At 50.4% G+C, this 26,534-nt stretch overlaps 1 protein-coding gene across 1 annotated transcript in view; it reads left to right on the plus strand.

Annotated features, from left to right (window-relative positions):
* Positions 1–26,534, plus strand: part of ADAMTSL2 (ADAMTS like 2) — a 100,602-nt gene that overhangs the window by 60,594 nt on the left and 13,474 nt on the right. Inside the window, exons 18-19 of the mRNA XM_054997279.1 lie at positions 23,979–24,149; positions 24,889–25,065. Coding sequence (XP_054853254.1) covers positions 23,979–24,149; positions 24,889–25,065 — 348 coding nt within the window. The remainder of the gene's footprint in view (positions 1–23,978; positions 24,150–24,888; positions 25,066–26,534) is intronic.

The following is a 26,534-nucleotide window of genomic DNA, read 5'->3' on the forward strand; positions in this document are numbered from 1 at the left end:
TGCCAGGGGCAAGGGGCAAAAGCCCAGGGCCTCAGGAGGCTGGGGGAGACAGAGAGAGGCCAGCGAGTCCCACTCCCCTAGGGAGGGAAAGGGGGCTAGGCAAGGCGGAAGGGGGCAAGGGCAGAGGGATTGGAAGCTCAGCAGTCACCCACCCAAAGACCTTACCTGAGGAGGAGAAGCAGCAGCAGCCCCAACAACCCAAAGCCACGCCCCAGCTAGAAAATAGTAGCCTGGCCCAGGAGTTGCCAAAAGCCAAGCCACTCCAGGTGGGGCTATTGGAGGCACTCTGCAGGAAGCCCTGGGCAACCAGCCAAGGAGCCACAGCTGGACCCACCTTCAGCCATCAGCTCAGCCAGGGAGGCCGGGCTGCTAGCCAGGGGACTGCAGCTGGACATGCCTTCAGCAATCAGCCAAGGCAGGGAGGCTGGGCAGCCAGAGAACAAGGCACAGCTGGTGCTGGTCAGTGGGGCCAGATCAGCTACCCCAGCTGCAACTGCTTGGTGCAGCCAAAGGCCAGGCTGGAAGAGGGGTGGGGCAGTAGGAGGAAGCCCTATAAAAGCTGGCTGGGAAGAGCCCTGTGGTGGTGGGTGTGAGTGAGGAGTGATGATGTGGAGTGAGAGCAGTAAGATGCAAGGGTGGAGGCTTGGAGGAGAGTCCTGGAAGGAGAAGATGAAGGAGGGCGCAGAGGGTAAGCAGGCCAGGTTGAGCAGGCCAGAGAGTGGACTGAGAGGGAGTCTGGGTGAGGTATACCGCCCCTCCTTCCACAGAGCAGGGTCCTGCAGATTCCCTGGCCCCCCTGTGATGTCAGGAGCAGACCGCCCAGTGCCACGCCCAGCGGCAGCGACGGCAAGCCCTGACAAGTTGGTGGCCCGTACGGGGAGAGACGTTCCGACGCAGGCACCAGTCAAGGGGCGGCCTCCCAAGGCCGCCGCCCCAGCGGAGCTCGGACCGTGGCTGGAGGAACGCCAGGATAGGATGTGGGGAAAGCTGGAGGCAGCCTACCCAGCCGCTCCAGTGGAACTAGCACAGACAGCGGAGCTGCAGATGCAAGCCGGCACACTCACTGAGGCCTTGCCAAGGGTTTGCGCCCTCGTTTGGGAAAATAACCCACCGCCTGGCAAGCAGGTGCAGAGTCTATGCGCCACCGTGAAGATAGGCCGGCTGATCCTACAAGCCCTGTTGGACTCTGGGAGTGCAGTCTCAGCAATTCGGCCCCAGCTCCTCCCAGCTGCCACCCCAGTGTACCGCTGGATCCCAGTGACGGATGTGATGGGCCGCACCCAGCCGTACCCTACGGCCCTAATCACGATAGAGTACCTAGGGGTCCGCCACCAAATGGAAGTTGCCCAGTTAGCTCACCTACCCGTACCAATACTGCTGGGAAGAGATGCCCCGGGGTTCTTCAGGCTCCTCCAGCAGGCAGCGGAGAAATTGGGAAGAGACACCCCAGGGATCGCCGGGTCTCGGCTGAAGGCGGCAGGGGAATTGACAGACCCACAAGTTGCCACCGCTCTGCAAGTGGAGGAAGCCAACGACCCGGGAGAGGGTCCCTCCACCAGACCAGGGGCAGAACCATGGACTGGAGGCCCAGCTGGAACCCTGGCAGACCGCCCATTCCGTGATGCCCAAGGGGCGGATGAGTCCTTGCAGCGCTTGCGAGAGACAGCCGCTCGTGAGGAGGAGCAAGTGCGGGATGAACGGAGGTCCCAACGACTCCCTCGCATCGAGAAGCAAGGAGGGGTTTGGGTTTGCATAGCTCGTGCCCCAAATGGCCAGGGGGAGGTCCGCCAACTACTTGTGCCAGCAGCCTATCGGGCGGAAGTCCTCCGCACGGCCCATGAGCACGCTTGGGCCGGGCACCTGGGGCACCACAAGACCCTGAGGAAGGTTCTTGAGCAATTCTTCTGGCCCTCCGTGAATGCAGACGTGAAGGCCCACTGCCGCTCATGTCCCACCTGCCAGCGGGTGGCAGCCCGCCGCCCGCCGAAGGCCCCCCTCTCCCCGCTGCCCGTCATGGAGACGCCCTTCCAACGCATCGCAATGGACTTCATCGGACCGCTGCCACGCACACCCCGAGGCCATCGCTTTGCCCTGGTGATTGTGGACTATGCCACACGGTTCCCCGAGGTCATCCCGCTGAAGACCATGCAGACCCCGGGGATGGTACGGGCCCTGTCCAAGTTTTTCGCAATGGTGGGGCTGCCAGACGAAATTTTGACGGATCGGGGGGGCCCGTTCCGTGCCACCGCCATGCGCCAGCTCTGCCAGAATTTGGGGATCCGGCAGGTGTTCACCTCGGCTTACCACCCTCAAACAGATGGGTTGGCAGAGCGGCTGAACCAGACCGTCAAGGAGGCCCTGAAGAAGATGACGCGGGACAAGCCTCACCAGTGGGACTTGTACATCGACCCGCTCATGTTCGCCCTCCGGGAGACCACGCAGGCCTCCACCGGCTTCAGCCCATTCGAGCTGCTATATGGGCGCAAGCCAAGGGGGATGCTCTCCCGGCTGACGGAACGCTGGGGGCCCCGGGCCAGCAACCCCGCACCCCCCATACAGGAGTACGTGAGCCGGCTCCGTGACCGGGTGCAACAGTCCCAAGCGGAGGCAAATTGCAGACTGACTCGCACCCAGTCAAAGCAAAAGGCCGCCTATGACCGGGGTGCGCGGATGAGGACTTTCCAGGCTGGAGAGAAGGTCCTCGTGCACCACTCGGTGTTCCCAAGAGAGGAAGGGGACCCTTGGAGGGGTCCCTACCAGATTCGAAGGGTGCTGGGTCCCACCACCTACGAAGTCCAGTGTGGGGTCGGCCGGCGTCGGCGGAAGACCCTGCATGTGAACCTCCTAAAGCAGTGGCACGAGCGCCCAAAAGAGGAGTGTGGTGTGGCTGAGGACCCGCTAGAGCTCCCTGACAGTGTGCTGCCTTGGACCACTGATGCCCCGGAGTTCGAGGAGCCCAAGGTGGACCCTCTGCTCGACCCAGCTCAGAGGGCCCAGCTACAAGACCTCTGGGCTCGGATTCCCGGGGTCTTCTCCCGCAGGCCGGGCAGCACGAGCCTGATCCAACATGCCATTCCAACGGGCCCGGGGCAGACAGCCCGGGCTACCTGGCGCCCCATCCCCAGGAAGCGGTGGGAGGCAGTGGAGAAAGAGACCGACGAGATGCTCAGGCTTGGGGTAATCGAGCCCTCGCGAAGCGCTTGGAGGAGCCCGATAGTCTTGGTGCCCAAGCCGGATGGGACCACCCGATTCTGCATCGACTATCGCGAACTGAATAAGGTGGCCCAGTTCGATGCATACCCCATGCCCCGAGCAGATGTGTTGGTAGACCACCTAGGGTCCGCCCGCTACCTGTCGGCCCTAGACTTGACGAAGGGCTACTGGCAAGTGCCCGTGCGGCCAGCAGACCGGGAGAAGACGGCCTTTGCCACCCCACGAGGCCTCTTCCAGTTCAAGAAGATGCCGTTTGGTCTACACGGGGCAGCTGCCACGTTTCAGCGGCTGGTGGACCAAGTGCTGGGAGAGTGCCGGGCGTATGCAATGGCGTACATAGATGACATCATCATCTTCAGCCCGGACTGGCCCACCCACCTCCAACACTTGGAAGCTGTCATGAGGGCCCTCCAGCGAGCCGGACTACGGGCTAACCCAAAGAAGAGCCACCTGGGGTTCCAGGAACTCCAGTACCTGGGCTTTGTGGTCGGGGGAGGCCGAGTTCGCCCACCACCAGACAAGGTGGCCTCGATAGCTGATGCCCCCCAGCCCCGGACCAAGAAGCAGGTCCGACGTTTCCTGGGACTACTGGGGTATTACGGGCGGTTCATCCCCCACTTTGCCTCCCGAGCCGCCCCCCTGACAGACTGCTTAAAGAAGGGGCTGCCCAACCAAGTCCGGTGGACCCCAGCACTAGAAGCAGCTTTCAAGGACCTGCGGTCAGCCCTCTCTAATACCACAGCCCTGTGGAACCCGGACTTTGACCGACCCTTTACGCTGGCCACAGACGCTTCTGACACCGGCCTTGGGGCAGTCCTGACTCAGGAACGTGACGGAACCGACGTCCCCATCCTCTTCCTGAGTCGGAAGCTGCAGCCCGCAGAGAGGCGCTATGCAACAGTGGAGCGGGAGGCCCTAGCGGTCAAGTGGGCAGTGGGGGCCCTGCAATACTACCTGGCCAATAATCCCTTTGTCCTACTAACGGACCATGCACCCCTGCAGTGGCTCCACCGCATGAAGGCGCACAACCCCCGTGTGCTGCGGTGGTACCTCTCCCTCCTCCCCTTCCGGTTCACCATCAAGTACCGCAAGGGGGCGCAGCATGTGGATGCGGACTTCATGTCCCGCATGTTTGAATCTGACCCTGACCCCCACAACTCAAAGCTAAGTTGGGGGGGGTGTCCGGGGTCTGGGTCCCAGCCCCCAGACTTGGTAGGAGGGAACAGCAGGTCAGCCGGGCTGATGGGCAAACAGAGGGGGCAGCCAGCAGACAGCAGGTCAACTGGTCAGCCAGCTGACAGCAGGTCAACTGGTCAGCCAGCTGACAGCAGGTCAACCGGTCTGACTGGCAGGCAGAGGGGGCAGCTGGGGGACAGCAGGTCAACCCCTCCCACAGGCAAATGGAGCCAGAACCTGCCGGTGCCAGGGGCAAGGGGCAAAAGCCCAGGGCCTCAGGAGGCTGGGGGAGACAGAGAGAGGCCAGCGAGTCCCACTCCCCTAGGGAGGGAAAGGGGGCTAGGCAAGGCGGAAGGGGGCAAGGGCAGAGGGATTGGAAGCTCAGCAGTCACCCACCCAAAGACCTTACCTGAGGAGGAGAAGCAGCAGCAGCCCCAACAACCCAAAGCCACGCCCCAGCTAGAAAATAGTAGCCTGGCCCAGGAGTTGCCAAAAGCCAAGCCACTCCAGGTGGGGCTATTGGAGGCACTCTGCAGGAAGCCCTGGGCAACCAGCCAAGGAGCCACAGCTGGACCCACCTTCAGCCATCAGCTCAGCCAGGGAGGCCGGGCTGCTAGCCAGGGGACTGCAGCTGGACATGCCTTCAGCAATCAGCCAAGGCAGGGAGGCTGGGCAGCCAGAGAACAAGGCACAGCTGGTGCTGGTCAGTGGGGCCAGATCAGCTACCCCAGCTGCAACTGCTTGGTGCAGCCAAAGGCCAGGCTGGAAGAGGGGTGGGGCAGTAGGAGGAAGCCCTATAAAAGCTGGCTGGGAAGAGCCCTGTGGTGGTGGGTGTGAGTGAGGAGTGATGATGTGGAGTGAGAGCAGTAAGATGCAAGGGTGGAGGCTTGGAGGAGAGTCCTGGAAGGAGAAGATGAAGGAGGGCGCAGAGGGTAAGCAGGCCAGGTTGAGCAGGCCAGCGAGTGGACTGAGAGGGAGTCTGGGTGAGGTATACCGCCCCTCCTTCCACAGAGCAGGGTCCTGCAGATTCCCTGGCCCCCCTGTGATGTCAGGAGCAGACCGCCCAGTGCCACGCCCAGCGGCAGCGACGGCAAGCCCTGACACGCAGTGCCTCTAAATTTTTATAATCAGTCCAAACCTCGAGTGGTACTTTAGCCCCTTCCAGCCAATGTCTCCAGGTGCATAGAACTAATTTAACGGCCGAAGCCTCTTTATCCCATATCACCCAATGGCGTTCGGGTCCAAAGAATTTTTTTGGTACATAAGCACAGGGGTATAATTTCCTATCACCATCTGCTTGCAAAATACCCGCCCCCCCCCCCATTGCAACGTCGCTCACATCCACTTGCATGATAAGTTTCCTTTTCTTGTCCAGGTGCTGCAAGACCAGCTCGGAGGTGAATAGGGTTTTTAAGGGCTCAAAAGCCTCTTGGCATTCCTTAGTCCAACCTCATTTAGCACTGCGCTTCACCCCTTGTGGCCCCTTCCCTTTGGTTTTCAGCAAATCAGTTAGTGGCAAAGATATCTGGACAAAGTTCTTTATGAATGGTCTGTAGAAGTTAGCAAAGCCCAGGAATGATTGTAACTGCGTCCTGGTTTTTTTGGGGGGGGGTCTCACCCCACCGCCACTTGTATTTTAGTGGGATCCATTTTTAATCCATGCCCCGATATTCTATGCCCCCAAAAGTCCAATTCCTCTTTGTGGAATTCACACTTGGACAATTTCACCTGCAGGTGGTTGTCCCTCAGGGTTTTTAATACTCACTGTACTAGTTTCACGTGGGACTTGTAATCTTGTGAATAAATCAACATGTCATCCAGGTAAACAACCACACCCTTGTGGGTGTGTATTTGTGCAATACCTCGTTAATTAAATTTATAAAAAACCCAGTGCCCCTTGTAATCTGAATGGCATGACTGTATTCAAATTGTCCCAAAGGAGTGTTCAAAGCAGTTTTCCATTCATCGCCTTCCCTTATTCTTACTCAGAAGTACATGTCTGGAGTCTGAGGCTCAGCCCCCGGACTTACCAGGAAGAGGGGATAGGAGACAGTTGGGGGACAACTACCCAGACACCCCAATGGACACCCAGAAGCAGTGCAGACCAACAATAGAAGGGGGAAAGAGGCACTCCAGCTACAGGAGAGCAGAGCAGCTCCCAAGCCCCAGAGTGTCAGGTGGGGCAGGTGGAAACCAGCTAGCCCAACCCTCCAGTGGGAGGTTAAGAGCTCTGCCAGGGGAAGTAAGGACAGCCAGGAGGGGACCAGGGCAGAAGGAGAAGGCACAAGAGATAGGGACAGCCAGCCAGACAGCAACCTTACCGGCAGGGGAGGAAAGGCAGCAGAAGCAGAACAGGGCCATGCCCCAACGTGCAAATAGGGAAGAAGGGAATAATAGGGACCAGCTGAGGCTGCTGGAAGCTCTGAGCAGGGGAGGCTTGGCAGCCAGCCAAGACAGCACTGCTGTAGCTGCCAAGGGGCCTGAAGCTCGGAGCAGAGGAGGCTTGGCAGCCAGCCAAGAGAGCCCAGCTGTAGCTGCCCAGGAGCCTGAAGGTCAGAGCAGAGGAGGCTTGGCAGCCAGCCAAGAGAACACAGCTGTAGCTGCCCAAAGCAGCCAGACTAGCTACCCCAGGTGCAGCTGCTTGAGGCAGCCAAGGCCAGGGCTAGAGGGCAAACAAGGGGTGTGGCTAGCAGGTGGAGCCAGGAATGAGGAAAAGGATATAAGGGAAGTCCACCCACAGAGCGTGGTGGGTTGTGTAGGAGTGTGGTGGAACAGAGGAGAGAGAGGGAGAGAGAGTGTATGAGAGAGCAGCGGAGAGGAGGTGAAGGAAAGAAGATGAAGAGGAAGGGAAAGAGTAAGAGAGCCCAGCTGTAGCTGCCCAGGAGCCTGAAGGTCAGAGCAGAGGAGGCTTGGCAGCCAGCCAAGAGAACACAGCTGTAGCTGCCCAAAGCAGCCAGACTAGCTACCCCAGGTGCAGCTGCTTGAGGCAGCCAAGGCCAGGGCTAGAGAGCAAACAAGGGGTGTGGCTAGCAGGTGGAGCCAGGAATGAGGAAAAGGATATAAGGGAAGTCCACCCACAGAGCGTGGTGGGTTGTGTAGGAGTGTGGTGGAACAGAGGAGAGAGAGGGAGAGAGAGTGTATGAGAGAGCAGCGGAGAGGAGGTGAAGGAAAGAAGATGAAGAGGAAGGGAAAGAGTAAGACCGACGACTGGAGACAGCTGTTGTGGAAGACAGCCGGGACTATGTCAGGTTGAAGGGACCTGTGGTGGACTGAGAGGGTGTGAGGGTGAGGTATATCCCCCCTCCTTCCACAGAGTGGGATCCCGCATATTTCCTGAAGGTCCTTTAAGGCTGAAGTCAGGCATGTCGGTGTCTCACAGGGTGGCGCCTTTGGCAGAACCTGACAGTACGCATCTCTAAAATCCAGTTTAGAGAAGATTTTTCCTTGGGACACCGCTCCCAGCAAATCAGTACACAGTCTCAAACCCGCATCCTTTTTTTCCTGAAACAGCACAAGTGCAGCATGAGGGGATCTTGCCAGGCGGATAAATCCTTGTGCCAAGTTTTTATCAATAAACTTACATAATTCCTCTCATTCCTCATTGAGTATAATTTTCCTTTTGGAAGCTTGTGCCTTGGGATCAGTTCTATAGCACAGTCAGTAGCCCTATTGGGGGTCGGGGGGACTTCATTGGCTTCCTTCTCATCAAATACTTGGTTCAAGTCCTGATATTCAGGGGGGATTTGTTCTAGCTCTTCCCGAGTTAATAGGGAAGCCTTGGGGAGATGGGGTGCACTTGGGCCCCACTCTGGGTTCCATACATTATTTCGGCATTCCCCCCCATCAAAATATAGCACTCCCGTTTTCCATTTTACATATGGATCATGGTTCCATAACCACCGTATTCCCAACACCAAGGGGAATTTGGTGGCATCACTCACAACAAAAGTCCTGGCTTCCCAGTGATTCCCAATCTCCATCGGGACAAGTTCAGTTTCCACATTAGCTGGGACCCCTTTCATTCGAGGTCCATCCATCTGCTCAAACACAATAGGATGGTCCAATTTACATACGTTCAGCCCCAATCTGGTGACTAGTGGAGGAGCAATCAAGTCTCGAGTGCATCCAGAGTCAATTAACACATGCACTCAAATGTGAGTCCCCCTCCGGGGTTGACTAAAGTCATTGGCATGTACAGTAAGGCCCCTTTTGGTCTCATCTCTTGAGGTGCTGGTTCCTTTGGCACTTGCCGATGGGTCCTCCTTACAACAGGTCGTTGGTGTTTCCCACTGGCTGGGTGGGAGTCTCCTCCTCCTCTGATGGATGTCTGCTCGATCTGTCTGAACCCTCTGCCGCCTGGAGCCCCGTTGCCACCTCACTTCTTTTCTTGGGGGCCTTTTTAGGCAGTTTGCCTATTGTGGCTGTGGCTTTCTTCGTCACTCGGCTCCTCTCTACAGGATCTCTTCACCCTCCTGGGCATTTGGCAGCAAAATGTCCCACTCCTTGGCACTATAGGCATAGGCCCTTCTCTATTCTGATGGCCTGCTCCATGTCCGGGGAGTGGAGGCTGAGGGCTCTCCTCTCTTTCCCACATGTTCTGGAGGGGGGGCATTCTTGGTTGTTCCCTGGTGCTGCATCTTCAATAGATTTACTACTTGCTCCCAGTTTTCCACCTTGCAGGCAAGCTGGATCCATCCCAGCAAGGTTCTGGGATCATCTTGCACCAAGACCTTGGCCGCTAAATCAGAGTTTAGCCTGGCCCAGAAAAATGCGATCTTAGAATCATAGAATCATAGAATCACAGAGTTGGAAGGGGCCATACAGACCATCTAGTCCAACCCCTTGCCCAGTGCAGGATCAGCCTAAAGCATCTCTGACAAGTATTCATCCAGCCTCTTCTTGAAAACTGCCAGTGAAGGGGAGCTCACCACCTCCCTAGGCAGCTGATTCCACTTTTGAACTACTCTGACCGTGAAAAAGTTTTTTCTAATATCCAGCATGTAATTTAAGCCCATTGCTTCGGGTCCTACCCTCTGCTGCCAACTGGAACAGCTCCCTGCCCTCCTCCAAATGACAGCCTTTCAGATACTTAGAGAGAGCAATCATGTCCCCCCTCAACCTCCTCTTCGCCAAACTAAACATTCCCAGGGCCCTCAGCCTTTCCTCGTAGGGCTCAGTCTCCAGACCCCTGATCATCCTCATCGCTCTCCTCTGCACCCTCTCGATTTTGTCCACATCCTTTTTGAAGTGATCTTGATCCCTTCTGTCCAGTCGCACACCTTGGCGGCATACTGCCTGAATTCTGCGGCGTATTTACTCATGGGCCGGTTGCCCTGCTGCATCCTTTTCAGTTTGGTTCTCACCCGCTCCTTCTCGAGCGGGTCCTCGAATTGAGCTCATAGCACCCATATGAATGTATCAAGGTTCCATAGTTCTGGGGCTCAGGCCTCATATAGGGTGACATACCACTTAGCCACCGAGCCATCCAATCTGGAACCCAGATGGCTTACTCGGCTGTGCTCATTCAAAAAGGTATGGCCCCATTCTTGGAAAAATTCCAGAGCTTGCACAATGAAGAAGCCCAACTCTTCCGAGTCTCCCTCGAACCGCGCATCCAATTTGTGCCACCTCGGCTGTGGTGGCATAGCAGGAGGGACCCCCTGAGGTGCGATCGATAATCCTGGCAGTGGTAGGGCCATTGGTCTCACAGGCCCTCTCTGTGGAGGAAGGGGGGAGGGGGAGATCATGGCCTAAATGGCTCCTCGAGGGACCCCCGGTCCTTCTCCATCAGGCCCTAGTCCCGTGGGCGCATCCGCCAGCAGCAGGTAGTGCATCATTTTTTGTAATCCTCTTGTCACTCGCCCCATCTCCCTCTTTAGTTCACCCATCTCCCCCCATACAGCCCGCAGGTGCTCAGGGTTAGTCTCTCGGACATCCTTTTCATCCCAGGCTGGTATGGGGCCCCTTTGTTCATCCTTGGGATCGCCCTCTAACTTGGAGGCTTTCATGAGGTCAAGAGTGGGCTCCTCGTCTTTCATCGCGTCTGCTCTGAGGAGCTCTTCCAATTTGGACGGACTGTGGCTGAAAGTCATTCCTTGCTGATGCAGCTTCTCCTCTTGGGTCAGTTGGCCCATGGATCTTCAGGGCGCCCACTCCCGAGGGGTGGTTACTAGCCAGTTCCAATGAGTTTCCCCATTTACATCACTTCTGCCCATATGTTAGTCCTTGGCAGGTAGAATCCCCAAGTTCTCCACAGCAAACATGCAGATATATTTGTCGAAGTAACTTTATTAGAGATCCATCAAGTTCAAGGTGCTCAGACAAGTGAATTGGCAGAAGTGACGTAAATGGGGTTGGTGATGTTAGTTATAGGGAACGTTCCCACCATCAGGATAAGGACCGTTAAAGTTGTGGGCGCGAAAGAGCCAGGGGGGGTGAAGAGGAGAAGCTAGGTTTAGGCTAGACAGAACAAAGAATGAAATCAGTTCCCAAGAAGGATACATTTCAAGCTGGCTGCAGCCGGTCTTCAAGGACACTTCTGGAGGCAGCTGCGAAAGAGAAAGTAAATACCTGTGAGATAACCTACTGCCTTAACATCAAAAAGAAACTTCTCATGCCCTCAGAAGATCTGTACATAACAGAATACATTCATCGCAGATACGCAGACTGGCATAAATGACAATACCACTTAGCCGCTGAGCCACCCAGCCTGGACTCCAGATGGCTTACTCAGCTGTGCTCATTCGGAAAGGTATGGCTCCACTTTTGGAAAAACTCCAATGCTTGCACAATGAAGAAGCCCAACTCTTCCGGGTCTCCCTCGAACCGCGTATCCAATTTGCGCCACCCCTGCTGTGGTGGCATGGCAAAAGGGATCCCTTGTGGGGTGACCGGTAATCCTGGGGGTGGTAGAACCGGAGGAGGAGGCCGTGGTTGCGCCAGTCATAGAGGTGGCCCACCCGGCACCCCTCCTGGTGGCTGGATGGCTGGGGCCCCTAGGGGAGGTGGAGGGAGGGGGTAATATCCCAATGGGCCTACTGCCACTTCCCGGGGTGGCAGGGCAACTGGTCCTCCTTGGAGAGGAGGAACAGCAGGTGGTAGTCCTATTGGCCTAAAAGGCCCTCTCCATGGTGGAAGGGGGGAGGGGGATGTCGTGGCCAAAGTGGGCCCCCCAAGGGATCCCCCCGGTCCATCTCCATCGGGCCCTGGGTGCTCTTGCCAGTGGCAGGCAGCACATCATCTCTTGTAGTCCTCTTGTCATCTGCGCCATCTCCCTCTTTAGTTTGCCCATTTCCCCTGAGACGGCCCACAGGTGCTTGGGGTTAGTCTCTTGGAAATCCTTCTCATCCCAGGCTGGTATGGGGCCCCTCCATTCCTCCTCAGGCTCGCCCCCTAGCTTCAATGGTTTCATGAGGTCAAGGGGGGGTCTCCTCATCTTTCGTCGCTTCAGATCCGAGGAGCTCTTCCAGTTTGGACATACTATGGCTGAAAGCCATACCTCGCCGTTGCATCTTCTCCTCTCAGGTCGGTTGGCTCACCAGTCTTTGGGGCGGCCACTCTTGATGGGTAGTTACTAGCCAGTTCCAATGAGTTGCCCCCTTAGGGATCACCCCAAGCTCTTGCTCGTCATCGCTGAGCCTGGGCAGAGGCTCCATTGAAGAGTCTCCAGCCACCTCATCCCACAGGCTCTGTCCCAGTTCTAGATTGATTAATTGTTCCTCTCGTGACTCCATAGTTCCCTGGTCTAACTCATATGGCATGGTGCCGGTAGTCCAACTTCAGGGTTTTGGGTCCAGGGGAAAAGAAAGAGACTTCTGCCAAAATGTCAGTCCTTGGCAGGTAGATTCCCCAAGTTCTCCATAGCAAACATGCAGGTGTATTGGTTGAAGTAACTTTATTAGAGATCCATCAAGTTCAAAGTGCTCAGACAACTGAATTGGCAGAAGTGACATGAATGAGGTTGGTAGTGTTAGTTATAGGGAAGGTTTTCACCATCAGGATAGGGACCATTGAAGTTTGGGCGCGAAGGAGCCAGGAAGGGAGGTGAAGAGGAGAAGCTAGGTTTAGGGTAGACAGAACAAAGAATGAAATCATCCTAGTTCCCAAGAAGGATACATTTCGAGCCGGCTGCAGCCGGCCTTCAAGGACACTTGCTGGAGGCAGCGGGGAAAGAGAAAGTGTCAGTCCTTGGCAGTTAGATCCCCAAGTTCTCCAAAGTTAACGAACAGGTGTTCCAGTTGAAGTAACTTTATTAGGGATCCATTCAGTACAAGGTGCATCGACAGGTGAAATTGGCAGATGTGACCTATGTAGGGCTAGCAATGTTAGTTATAGGGAATCTTCCCACCTTAGGATAGAGGACCAGAGGAGCACACCACGAGCCAGCTTTGGCTGGCTGTCAAGGACACTGGTTCAGCGGCCGAGAAAGGGAAAGTAAACATTTGTAAGATAACCCACTGGCATGGAGCAATAAAGAACTTCCCACACTCTCAGAAGCCAGAGGCAGAACCCATATACATGCAGGGGCATATATGAAAGAAAGTAAATACTTGCAAGATAACCTACTGCCTTAACATCAATAAGAAACTTCTCATGCCCTCAGAGGACCAGTACATAACACAGAATACATTCATGGCAGATATGCAGACAGGCATATACGACAAGTACCTCTAATTCATGTTTATAAAGCAGTTCCTTGGCCATCATTGAGTGCCTTTGGTGGGCATTGCACTTTAGACATCAATTGCACATAGCGTGTGGCAGTTTTGCGCTTCTTATTAAAAGAAGAAGACGAAGGGGGGGGGGGATCTGCAAGATAGCTGACTAGTCATAGCCAGACACCTTTGTCTGACATTATACTGTAGAGGTTCACGTCACATAGAATGTGGTGACAATTAGAGCAGTACTGCAGTCTTTGTTTAATAGAAAGTAAAAGTAAAAGGGAAAGTAAACACTATGCAATTTTAAGTCGATGCAAGTTCTTATATCTTTATTAGCATAGCTCCCATTTTCCTGTACATTTGCAAACTTTTTAATATAAAGTTTATTATGTATTTTGATTCATTATTATTAAATTATGATTCAGAGAGATTCACCCCACCTCCTTGTGAGTGTGTCGCTCACATACCTGTAACTATTGTTCATTGAGCTCTTCTGTGCAGACGCACCTCCCTCCCTCCTGCCCCGCTGTGAACTCTCTGGCAAGGTCCAGTATGAGATCGCGGCGACTCAGGAGGAGAACTGAGGGGAAGGGGGGGTCCACTCCTCCCACATAGTTACGTGACCATTTAGGCGGGAAAACAGGCTGAGATGTGACTGGGGAAAGTGGACCTTTAGTGGAGCTTTATGGAAGCGTTAAAAAAACTCCGGTTGGCAGGCCTGTGTGTGCACAGTCCCAATGTGTGTCTGCACAGAACAACTTGATGAACAATAGATACAGGTATGTACAACCCTGTTTTCCTAATATCCAGCTGGTACCTTTCTGCATGTAATTAAGCCCGTTGCTTTGAGTCCTACCCTCTGCTGCCAACTGGAACAGCTCCTTGCCCTCCTCCAAATGACAGCCTTTCAAATATTTAAAGAGAGCAATCATGCCCCCCCTCAATCTCCTTTTCTCCAAACTAAACATTCCCAAGGCCCTCAGCCTTTCCTCATAGGGCTCAGTCTCCAGACCCCTGATCATCCTCGTCGCTCTCCTCTGCACCCTCTCGATTTTGTCCACATCCTTTTTGAAGTGAGGCCTCCAGAACTGCACACAATACTCCAGGTGTGGCCTGACCAAGGCAGTATAGAGAGGGGCTATGACCACCTGCGATTTCGATGCTATGGCCCCTTTGATACAACCCAGGATTGAATTAGCCTTTTTTGCCACCGCATCACACTGACTGCTCATATTCAGTTTACAGTCCACTCTTACCCCAAGATCCCTTTCACATATACTACTGCCCATATGTCTATCCCCCATCCAGTATTTGTGCTTCTCATTTTTGTGGCCCAGATGTAATACTGTGCACTTGTCTTTGTTGAATTGCATCCTATTCACAGCTGCCCACTTCTCCAGAGTATTCAGGTCTTGTTGAATTTTATTTCTATCTTCTTGGGTGTTTGATACCCCTCCCAATTTGGTATCATCAGCAAATTTAATGAGCAGCCCTTCCACTCCTTCATCCAGATCATTGATAAAAATATTGAAGAGTACCGGGCCCCAAACCGAGCCCTGCAGCACCCCACTGGACACCTCCCTCCAATCTGATGAAACGCCGTTGACCACCACTCTGGGTGCGGTCCTCTAACCAGTTCCCTATCCACTGAACTGTCCAGTCTGCAGTCTGTGATGATGTTAGAAATCACACCATGAAGGCGCCCTCATTCTGTGAGTTTTGCGCAATGTAAAGGCTTGTGAAAACAGCCCATATCTTGTGGCAATGAATTCCAAATTATGTTATATGAAGGAACACTTTTTTCTATCTGCACTGAACAGTTTGGCCACCAGTTCCGCTGAATGATTCCCCTCACCCCCTCAGTTATCTAGCCAAAGTTGAGCATTGTTGTATCATATTGGAGTCAGTTCTCAACTCTTCATTTAACATCAGCAGGACTTAAAAGTGCTTGGCTTTTGCCTGGGTGGCACATCAGCAGCCTGGGTTAGATCTGGAATGTATTTTCCGCCAAGCAGTCTCTCTGCTGTGAATTGTATTAATAAACATTCTCTGTGTGTTCTGTTACACATACAGATGCTCTGCCACTAAGCCACAGTCCCTCCACTGTTCGCTTTGTGTGCAAATACTCTGCATCCAAAAGCATTGGCCGGCTGATGATGAACAATTGATAACAAGTGACATGTATTTGTCAGCATTGAACATATCTGGCAGCTGATACTGCAGAAACAGCGGAATTCCTCTAATGGCATTACTAAGGGGGATGATGTTGTTTGCTTTTTACTCTTCATTCACTCATTCATTCAGCTTATCAGCAAACATCTCCATGGGCAATAGAAAAATATTTATATACTGCTTTCCTTCCCGATGGGGACCTAAGTTTTATTCTTCCAAAGACAACTTTGTGAGGTAGGGCAGAGATAGTGAATGGCCCAGTTTCACCGAATGCGCTTCCGTAGCAGAGTAGGGATTTGAACTGGGCTTCTCAGATTCTAGTCCAACACTAACCACTGCACCATGGTGGGTTTCCCTAGCATTCAAATTTGGTTTCCAAAATTTGATGCATAGTTGAAATTTAAAAAATGAATTTCAGAATCTGAAAATTTGAGGGATTTAAATTTTCACAAAGATTTATTTCAGTTCTAGCTTGAATTGAAGGAGGAAAAGAAGCAGCTTTTCCCATTAACATTTTCTTACCTGGCTATCTGGAGGTGAGATGGGAAAATCTACCGAACTCCACAGTCCCACCACTTTGAGACATCTGACACATGAAGAACACGTGTCGGGAGATGCAATAGTAGCTGGGAAGGGTTGTTTAAAAGACAGAGCCAGCAGTAGGGCAAAGGCTTTGCTATACACTGGAACTATGTGAAGAGGCTGTGAAATGCCGGAAGGGAAACTTCAGCTCATTATTATTTTCAGGCCCAAGCCCGGCTCTGGAAGGCAGCTCCAGCCCATTTCCATTCCTCACTGCCCTCTCCTTGCGATCCCACACAATTTTAGAATGGAGAGGTGAAATTGATAGAGCCTTCAAGGAGGTGAAGATGAAATTAACAAACCCTCTAAGGAGCAATCTCTGCTTGCTCTGTCTTTTAAAACTACACTTCTGGCTAACTTTGCTTCTTCCTACACTTGACGAAAACGCGAAGGCGTCTCATGTAGAGAGAATTTTTGCTTCTCCCTTGTACAATTCAAGCCAATGAGTCTCTGGTTTTGGCCTTTGAAAGATGTGTAATTTGTAATGTTGTTTTGCCTCAATGGAATATCTTACTATATAAAAGGCTAAGTGTATTCAAGACAACTCACTTCCTACCCTGGTGCACCTCCAGAGGGTGCTGCTGTGGAGGGACGCTGATGTGGTGGGAAACCCAGGCCAAAATCAGGTGCAGAGCAGGCAGCAATGCCTCCCCTGCCTTTGCCCAGCTGGGATCCAGAGCAGAGCAGGTCGCAATGCCCACCCTCCGCCATCACCCAGCTGGGATCAGGAGCAAAGCAGGTGGCAATGCCTGCTCACCATCTTCACCCAGCTGGGATGAGGAGCAAAGCACGTAGCAATGCCTGCTCTCAGCCTTCACCCAGCTGGGATCAGAAGCGGAGCAGGTGGAAATGCCTGCCTGCCCGTCACCCAGCCGGGATCAGGCAAGGAACAGGTGACTGTGCCCACCCCCTTCACCCAGTCATGGTCAGAAGCGGAGCATAAGACAATGCCCATCCCCTTCACCTGGCCTGGATCAGACACAGAGCCCGAGGTAATGCCCGCCCCCTTCACCTGGCTGGGATCAGGAGCACAGAATGAGGCAATGCCTGTTCCCCTTCACCCGGCCTGGATCAGGCACAGAGCAGGAGGCAATGCCCACCCCCGTTTAACCTGCGGGAATGAGGCGTGGAGCAGGTGGCAATGCCCACCCCTTTCACCCAGCTGGAATCATGTGCAGAGTAGGAGGCAATGCCCATCCCTTCTTCTCCCAGCTGGGATCAAAAGTGGAGCAAGTGGCAGTGCCTGCCCCCCTTCACCCAACTGGGATCAGGTGTGGAGCAGGAGACAATGCCACCTCCAATTCACCTGACTGGGATCAGGCACAAATTAGGTCGCAATGCCTGCCTGCCTGCCCCTACGCTTGGCCGGGATCAGGAGCAGAGGAGGTGGCCATGCTCCCCCCCTCCCCGCCTTCATCTAGCTGGGATCAGTGATGGAGGTGGAGGGAAAGCCCACCTGCCTGCCCTCCCCTTTCTAGAGCCCATTGTATGTTTTTCCACAACAGGCTTTGCTGCTAGTAATGTATAAAAGGCATAACGTGGTGTTAAATCATTGTAAAAGAAACAATCAGGAACATCAGCAGTGAAAATGGGCACAGTGAAAAAGCTCACGGTAACAACATATGTAAACAAAAAGATTGGAAAAGGGCATATTTGTGCATTTTAGCAAGAAGCTATTCTGGAGCATGTCTGTGGGGCCGCTTTTAGAAACATCTCCACACAACTGTCAGATGGGGGCTCCTTTGGGGGGTTAGTGTCTGTGAGTTACCCATGGCCTTGGCTTCTGTTTTTGCCATCTGAAAGCTCTCAGCTAAGCGAGCTGGGCATGACTCCCCACAGCGTGAGGATTAAATTGCATTTGTTAGCTGTCCACAGGAGCTCTGAGTTGGCAGACAGTCTCTGACTTCCAGTAAAACCCTCTTCTCCAACGTAAGCAGAAGGCCAGCTGCAGTGTCTTGCCCCATCTCCTGCTTCCTCAGAAGAGGAAGAAGCAGGCAAAAGAGGCCTTTCCTAATCCTCAAGCCTCAAAGCAGAGGCATCAAAAGTTCCAGAATTTAAATTGTTTTTTAAAGGCACAAGGTCGCACGGGTTTGTTTTTTCAAAAAAGGAGGCAGGCAGGCAGGCAGAAACTTTTTAAAAATGGCAAGTTACACTGCTTACCTGCAAACTGTTCTGAAAAATGAATTTTGAAATTTATTTTGTTTATTTAAAACATTTGTATGACTCCTTTCTACCCAAATAGTATCCCCTATTTGATTGATATGTTCCTGTCAACCTGTTTTGTTTTTAAATAACATATGCCCCAAAATTTCAATCAAGTAGGAAATGGTGTTTAAGTTTTTTCTTCTGGGCTGTTTCCACACGGCTTACCTTCTTCTGAAAACTTCCAAAAAACAGCATCCTTGCGTGCGAAATCGCGCCAGGAAGACACTGTTATTGCGCGAAATCGTGCAAGAAGACGCTGTTATCGTGGAAGACAGTGTCATCTCGCACGATTTCGCGCGGTAACAGCATGCGAAGACGCTGTTTTTCAGAAGTTTTCGGAAGAAGGTAAGCTGTGTGGAAATGGCCCTGGTTTCATTTTATTTCAGAAAAGAGAAGAACAAATTATGAAAATTCAGCTGATGAAAATAATACTTATACTTTGGTAGTGTTTTGACTTCCAGTGATTTTGTTTCCTTTCCCTTTTTTTTAAAAACAAAAGTAAGAGTTTTGTACTTCCTCAGGCCACAGTAGTGAGCTAGAAGTGACTAATATGTGAGCATGTAGCTTGATAAATGGTAGGGGTTTTTTTAGGACATGCTTGCCAATAATATTCTGCCACCCCTGGAAGATTTATTTTGTATAGCAACCCCATGTTCTTAAAGACACTGATGTAGTCCAAACTGGTGGTGACTCACCAGGAAGGGGGTCTTCTTGGGATCATGACAGACCCTCAGTGAAACCATTGGCTCCAGTGGCTTCCAGCGAGCATCGCACTAAGCCAACCCCCTGCACAGACCTGGCTTGTTGCCTGACTCCTGCCTCTTCTTCTCCAATGTGCATTGAAGGAATCCTGTTTCTTTCTTTATTATTATTACAGCACTTAGCCAGTACATTAACCATAAAATTTAAGTGCACAAAGGAATCCTGTTTTAAAACAAACTCTACTTAACTTGTGACATGCAGACGTAGGTATTTGGGTGAATCCGACCTTGACCCCGCCCCCACCCCCACCCCCACCCCCACCCCCACCAGCTGGGATTCAGGGCTGCAATTGCTTGGAGAGCAGAGGGGGGAGGAACTCCATTCAAGCAAGATATCTGCATTTGTACGTTGTAGGTAAGCAGAGATTTCCCATCATTCTGTATGAGAAGAAGCCTGTCAACAAGCAGAAGTTTTTGCACAGTGTCAGAACAATTTGATGTCTGAATGCAGCCAACTAGTGTGTGGTGCTGGGAAAATCATCGCTGGAAGAATAAAGCAGGTGGCCTTTCTATAACACGATCGCATTTGGAATACTTTATCTGGTCACCCCATCTGAAAATATATATATACGTAACTGGGAAAGATGGTGGAACGACTTCTTAACAACTAAAGCATTTGAGGCAACTCATTTAAAAATGAAGCATGGTATGGAGAAAATAGGTGGTGAACCCTTTTTCTTGTAAGCTTCAACCCAGTGAAGTTGATTCAGGTCAGATAAAAGGAAGTGCTTGTCCGCACAACACATTCTTGATTAAAGGCGCTCACAGTAGGAAGTGGTAGTGGCAGCAACTTGTTTGGATGGCTTTTATTTATTTATTTTTAAATATATTTTATTGGTTTTCCATATAGATAGAAAGTAAGAAAGAACTAAAAAGAGAGAGTAAGGGGGGAAAGCGAGAAAAAAGAATACAAAAATTTCATTAGGCTTGCTTATATCAACATTCTAGTTCTCCAGATCTCATATTTTATCTTAACACAAAATTGACTGTGATGTCTGATATTTCTTGCAGTATTGCCTTACTATGTTTCAGTCTCTATATTTATCTTTAATCCATTTGTAGAAGGATGGCTTTTAAAAGGCCTTTGGAGAATGGGTAAAATATCCCCAGTGGCCAAATGAAACCGTTGCTAGGTACTGGGGAGCTGCTTCCTTGACAGCATGAGGATGTACTTTGACACGAGAAATCACAAAAAAAAAATTGCGTCAGTTTCTTATTTCTTATTTTTTCCGGTGAGAACTATAGCCAGGAAGTTCCCATATACACTAACACCATTTGCTTGGTACATCAGCAATCTTTGAAGCTTGCCTGGGGCAAGAAACTGAGAGGGGACCTTTGCAAAGCCAGCAAGGGTGTGTTGGGTGTTCGGAAGGGGATTTTACCCATCCTTTTTGTGAGAGATGCCCCCGTTTTGTTTGTCTACTTCTTCTATAGAATCTCTGTAGTCTATGGACAGTCCAATCAGTATTATATTTACGAAGTAAGACTGCCTGCGTGAGAACTCTGAACTAAAGCTGCAACTAATCTATGCTAATCTTTCTAATTTTAGTATTTAAAAGTGTATGCGTGTGTGCATGTATGTCATGCGGAGCTGCTGCTTCTCAAATTATTTTTACTCTGATTTTTCAGTTTGGTGAAATAGTCTAAAACAAGCAAGTCTCCATGGAGATGGCTAGCAACCGTGAGAAATGCATCTCCCGAAGAAAGATCTTGGGGGGGCTGAAAATAGTTGATACCCTGGCAAACTCCCTCCTCCTCTTTTCTACACCAGTGGAATAGATTTGCAACAATTTCCATTTGGTGATTTAGTGGAAAAAGGGGACCTACTAAACTGAAGGAACTGGGGGGAAGGAAGCAAGAGCATTAATACTGATAATCTTTTTTGCATTTATATAGTATTCTTGGAGCAAGTCTTCATTGCCCAGGAAGGGGAGGTTGTCGGAACAGTGCCGTCCCTAAGCTCGCAATAGTGGCAAGATTCAGAGTGAGCGCTAGTTCATTCTCTTAGCCACAGCCTCACATGCCCTCTCCTGTGCAGCTGCATATTTCATGCCGGATACTGTCCTGGCAGAGTGAACCCACAGAAGAGATGATTTGAGGGATCAGTTCAGACAAACAGGACAAAATACAATCCTCTGCCATGAGGCGGAAATGCTCCCCACCAGCTGGAATCTGCCACAAGACAAAGAGGGGAATGTTCTTGCATAAGAAGAATTGCAGAAGGAAGCCTGGTTATATCCCCCCTTTTATACAGACAGAAATTTTCCTCATCAAGGGGGACGCAGGATGACAAGATTAGAGATTGACTGTAATATCAGCTCTCACTATTGGCCCACCCATTGGGAATTAAGTCGGATACCTCACAAAGCTGCCAGAACAGGAGGCCCTGCCCCGCTCTGACCCCACCCAACTTACCTCAAGAAGGTGGTTCAGTAAAAGATGTCACTTGACTGCTTTTTATATTGCACCAGATGGTGGTAAATGCATGGGATGGTGGGAACGGAGAAGGGCATGAAAGGACTCGTGTCAGGCTCAGTGGAGAAAGGCACAGGTGGGGGGAAACAAGGGAAGGAGGGGCTGGGTGGCTGACTAACCTAACAGATGTCACATGTGTATTTCTAGGCACTGTTACAATGTTTTACCTTCTTCCCTAAAATGTTTGCAGTTGATCAGCGTTTGAGAGCCAGTGTGGTGTAGTGGTTAGAGTGTCAGGCTATGATCTGGGGGAACCAGATTTGAACTGCCACTCAGCTATGGACGCTTGCTGGTGACCTTGGGCCAGTCCACACTCTCAGATGTACAGCTGGAAAGGACACCAAGGGTCACCTAGTCCGCCTCTTGCACAACGCAGGAAATGCACGGCTACCTCCACCCACCCGCAGTGATCCCTGCTCTATGACCAGAATCCATGGCCAATCTGGCCTGGAGGAAAACTCCTTCCTGACCCCAAAGTGGTGGTTGGCATTACCCTGGGCATAAAAAGAAAGAGCCACAAGAGCCAAGCACTGGCTCATTCCTTCATGCCTTCCCCCTCCTCATCTGCCTAAAGTAATATTGATTCAAAGAACCATCATTGCTGTCAGGTGACCATCTAGCCTCTTCTTAAAAACCTCCAAATCTTAACCCCCCCTGCCTTCAGAAGCCTGTTCCACTGAAGAACCACTCTAATTGTCAAGTTCTTCCTAATTTTTAGCCAAAAACTCTTGCTTTAATTTTAGCCCATTATTTCTGGTCCAGTCCTCTGGAGCAACAAAAAACTGCTGGCTCATGTTCATTGTTATGTACTATGATCCCTAGACCCCTTTCACATGTACTATTGCCAAGACAAATCTCCCCCATCCTATAAGTATGCCTTGATTTTTCCTACCTAAATGCTGGACTTTACATTTATCTCTGTTGAAATTCATTTTGTTAGCTTTAGTCCAGTTTCCCAGCCTGTCAAGATCACCTGCAATCTTGCTTCTGTCTTCTACTGTGTTTGCAATCCCTCCCAATTTAGTATCATCTGCAAATTTAATGAGCATCCCCTCTATTCCTTCATTCAAGTCGTTTACAAAGACCTTGAACAACACAGGGCCCAGATAGGTCTCTGAGGCATTCCACTTGTCACTCCTCTCCAAGAGGATGAGGAACCACTTACCAGCACTCTTCGGGTGCTGTCAACCCGTTACAAATCCACCTGGCAGTAGCAGGATCCAAACCACATTTTACCAACATGACAACAAGAATACCATGTGGAACCTTATCAGAACGCCTTACTGAAATCAAGAAAAGTATGACCATAGCTTTCCCCTGATCCAACAAAGTAGTAACTTTAAGGTTAGTCTGGCATGATTTGTTCTTGAGAAATCTGTGCTGGCTCTTAGTAATACAGTAGCTGTCTTTTCTAAATGTTCAAGGACTGACTGACTGATGATGTGTTCCAAGACTTTTCCAGGTATGGACGTTAAGCTGACGGGTTGATTGTTACCAGGGCCCTTTTCACACTACTTACCAGGATGCGCAACAACGTGGAACATCGCGCTACGAACGCGGAAAATCGCGTAATCTCGTGCAAGAAAACGTGATTTTCCGCATTTGTAGCGCGATGTTCTGCATCGTTGCGCGTCCCGGTAAGTAGTGTGAAAAGGGCCCTGGATCCTCCTTTCCCCCCATCTTGAAGATGAGTATAGCATTTGCCTGCCTCCTCACCTGTTCTCCAAGAATTCTCAAAAAGGATAGACAGAAGCTCTGCAACTACATCAGCAAGTTTCTTTAGCACCCTAGGGTGCAATTCATCTGGCCCTGAGGACCTGATTTCATTTAAAGACGTGAGGTGTTTACGTACCGCCCCTATGTCTATCCCAGGCTGCAGTTATCTTCCTTCATCATGTGTTCTCTTTTTGCCAGGTTGAGCACAGTTCGCCTTGCAAGAGAAGACGGAGGCAAAATAGGAACTGAGCAGTTCTGCCCTCTGTCACCTGTTAAAATTTCACTTTCTTCTCCCGGCAGTGGGCCTTCTACTTCCTTGTTCTTTCTCTTGCTCTGAATATAACCTGAGAACCCTTTTTTGTTGTGTTTAGCATGTCTCACTATTCTGAACTCATACTGAGCTTTAGCTTTTCTAACATTCTCTCTTCAGGCACTGGCAATTCGTTATATTCATCCTTGGTGATAAGGCCCCCTCTTCCATTTCCCAAATGAGTCTTTTATTTCTCAGTTCATTAGCAAGCTGCTTATGGAGCCACTCTGGTTTCTTTAGTTACTCTCATTTTTCATTCTCATTGGAATCATTTGAGATCGTGCCTTCAATATCTTGCTTTTAAGAAACTCCCACCCATCTTGAGCTCCCTTCTCCTTGAGTATTTCTGATCATAGGATTCTACCCAGCATAACTTTGAGCTTGTTAAATTTAGCTTTCCTAGAACCCAGCCTATGCATCTGACTACGATCAGCTTTTCCCTTACCCAAGATCTTAAAGTCCAAAATTACATGGTCACTACTATCCAGGGTGCCCCCTACTTTCACCTCATCAACCAGTTCTTCCATGATAGTGAGAATTAGGCCCAAGAAAGCAGACCCCCTTGTTTCCTTCTCCACCTTCTGGAAGACAAAGTTTTCAGCAAGACATAAGAAATTTGCAGGCTTCTCAAACCCCGTTAGAGTAGAATGCAGTGAATTTTTTTAATAACTCCTTTTCCTGTATCCCGCTTGTCTATTTATTTTTCAGTGCAGTGGAAGCTGTGGCCAGGGGAAAATGATTCGACATGTATATTGCAAAACCAGTGATGGGCGTGTAGTGCCTGAATCTCAGTGTAACGTGGAGACGAAGCCGCTTGCCATACATCCCTGTGGGGACAAGAATTGTCCTGTACATTGGCTGGCCCAGGACTGGGAAAGGGTAAGAGAACTTCTGGCTTGGGTTTTCTTGTGCTGGTGTGGCCTCCTTCTCTGCACTGCAGTTCTCTGCCACTGGCACTAGATAAAGCAGACATGAGTAATGCAACAGTCTCCTCCTCAGAGAAAGTAATGCAGCATGCACTTCAGCTAACTTGAAGGTCCTTGAAGGGATGCAAACAGAGTTGCTCACTGATGTGTCAAATGAGCTGTGGGCAGTTCTGGAGAAGCTACAAATGAATGTTAAAGAGGCCTTAAATGACTGCTTTTAAAGGGGCTGTTGTGCAGAAGAAGCATAAAGCCAAAATAAGCTTTTGTCAGATGGTAAGTTCTGGTCTCTATACTCTGCTGTCAACATCCCCCTCCGCCAGTTCTGCATATAGTGAAAAGTCAGATTTTACAACCTGTATAAATTGCGCAGCTATGCATGTATGTGTGTACAGTGCATAATTTATTCTGCTTCTGCCTGTCTTAGAGCTCTACAGGGCACTGGAGCTCCCAGTCCACTGGGAATTCAGATTATGCAAGATTCCATTTCTACGTACTTAAGCTTACCTTTACAACCATAAGTATGAGCAACCTGTCTTTTTAATTTTTAACAAAATGAAAGCCAGAGTTCAAACAGCAAGGACTCCCTGCATACACACAGCTTTGGATGTTACGGAAGCCGTGGTTAGGGTGTGCAGCGTTTCTGCGGGTGGGCGGATTCCCCCAAGATTTCAGTTTGGCTTTTACCCTGACAGTGTAACACTACATGTGGCCGAGGGGTGAAGAAACGGATTGTACTTTGCCTGGAGATCGTCACTGGAAAAATCAAAACCCGCAACCCAAGTGAATGTGATATCACCAAGAAACCCTCGGAGGAAACGACCTGCTTTGAACGCCCTTGTTTCAAGTGGTACACGACCCCTTGGTCTGAGGTAAGGGGCAGTTTCCAGGGGGATGTGGGTAAAAACAAGGGTAATGGTGAGCAGGTTGGATATGGTGATGGGATTCAAGCTCTCCTCCATCAGCAATAGGCACCATATGCAGCTTTGGCCAGCATTGGTTCCGTTTGAAAAACAACAAAGTTTTGCAGTTGAACACAGTAAATCCTCTTACAACGTATTTTGGAATTTTTAACAAGTGCAATATAAATGAAAATAAGCAGTAGAATTGGAATGTATGAGACAATGGTTGATGGGCCCATGCCAATCCTGTTAGAGATATCAATTAATTGGAAAGTTTTACTGGATTGAGCACATTCAGTTTCAAGGATGTTGAAAGCAGATGTGCAAAATTCAAGTTTCATACATCACTTGTTGCTATGGTTAATATTTTCATATTCCCAATAAAGCAGTAACATACCAAAATTGAAATCACCTCTATGAAGGGCTGTCCTTTAACTTGCAGCTACTCCAATTAAATTTTTGCCTTCATCAATTTTTGCCTTCACAATTGAAATTTATCATAACCTATTAAATCACTGGAAGCATATAGGTTTAGACTGCTTGAAGCTTTGATTAATGCCCCTTTCTGTATGCTCTAAGATCCTCATTCAGCCCTCCTGACTCGGCATTTTCATTCTGTTACCAGGCTGAACTATGAAAGAAGAAATCTGCCCCTCCACGTCCTTCCCTCTCCTCCTTGTTCTCCTCGAAAGCACAGCCAGTCCTGATTATGCCTTGGCAGGCTGTGTTCTGCTCCAAGCCACTCAAACGGTGAAAGGTTCACCTTGGCGCTGACAAGCAGGGCTTAATCAGTTCCTGACTGTCATGCCAATGTCTTGGCCAGGCCATCGAGTGCAGGCTGTGCCATGTGAGAGCCAGAGGGGAAGAGTTCATTCTTCACTCCGTTCCCTAAAGGAAGGCATCCTTCGCTGCACCCCTCTCCTAGAAGGGAACCACATTAGCTCCTCAAACATCTCCTCAAATTTTCTTCTGCAGCTTTAGATGATGTCTGTTAATTGAATTCTTGATATAATTTCTGGGGATGTATGATTTCATATTTTATAGTGGACAGAACTGATATAAATTGACCTTATTATGAGTCTGCTCAAAGCGGCAGTGGCTTCTCAAGGCCTCAGGCAGAAACAGTATTTCCTCCTCTGGCTACCCTTTTAAAAAACTAAAATACTAAAGATTTTCACCCAAGGAATCCAAATTCAATTTCATATTCAACTCTAATCTGCAACTTTTATAAACTGTGCTAAATTGACAAAGTGTATCTTCTATGTAAAATTTTGTAAATGTTGCATCACTTTCTCTGGCCTTGGTCACTCACACCCAGGTCTTTATCCTTTGACAGTCTTAAGCAAGTACATCGCAGGATTTCAGCAGAGCTTGCCCACATGCTCTCAAGCTCATCTTGGCAGCCTTAGGACTAGAAACTTGCTTTTAAAAACAAATTG

The sequence above is a fragment of the Eublepharis macularius genome, chromosome 14 (genome assembly GCF_028583425.1).
Source record: "Eublepharis macularius isolate TG4126 chromosome 14, MPM_Emac_v1.0, whole genome shotgun sequence".
NCBI lineage: Eukaryota > Metazoa > Chordata > Lepidosauria > Squamata > Eublepharidae > Eublepharis > Eublepharis macularius.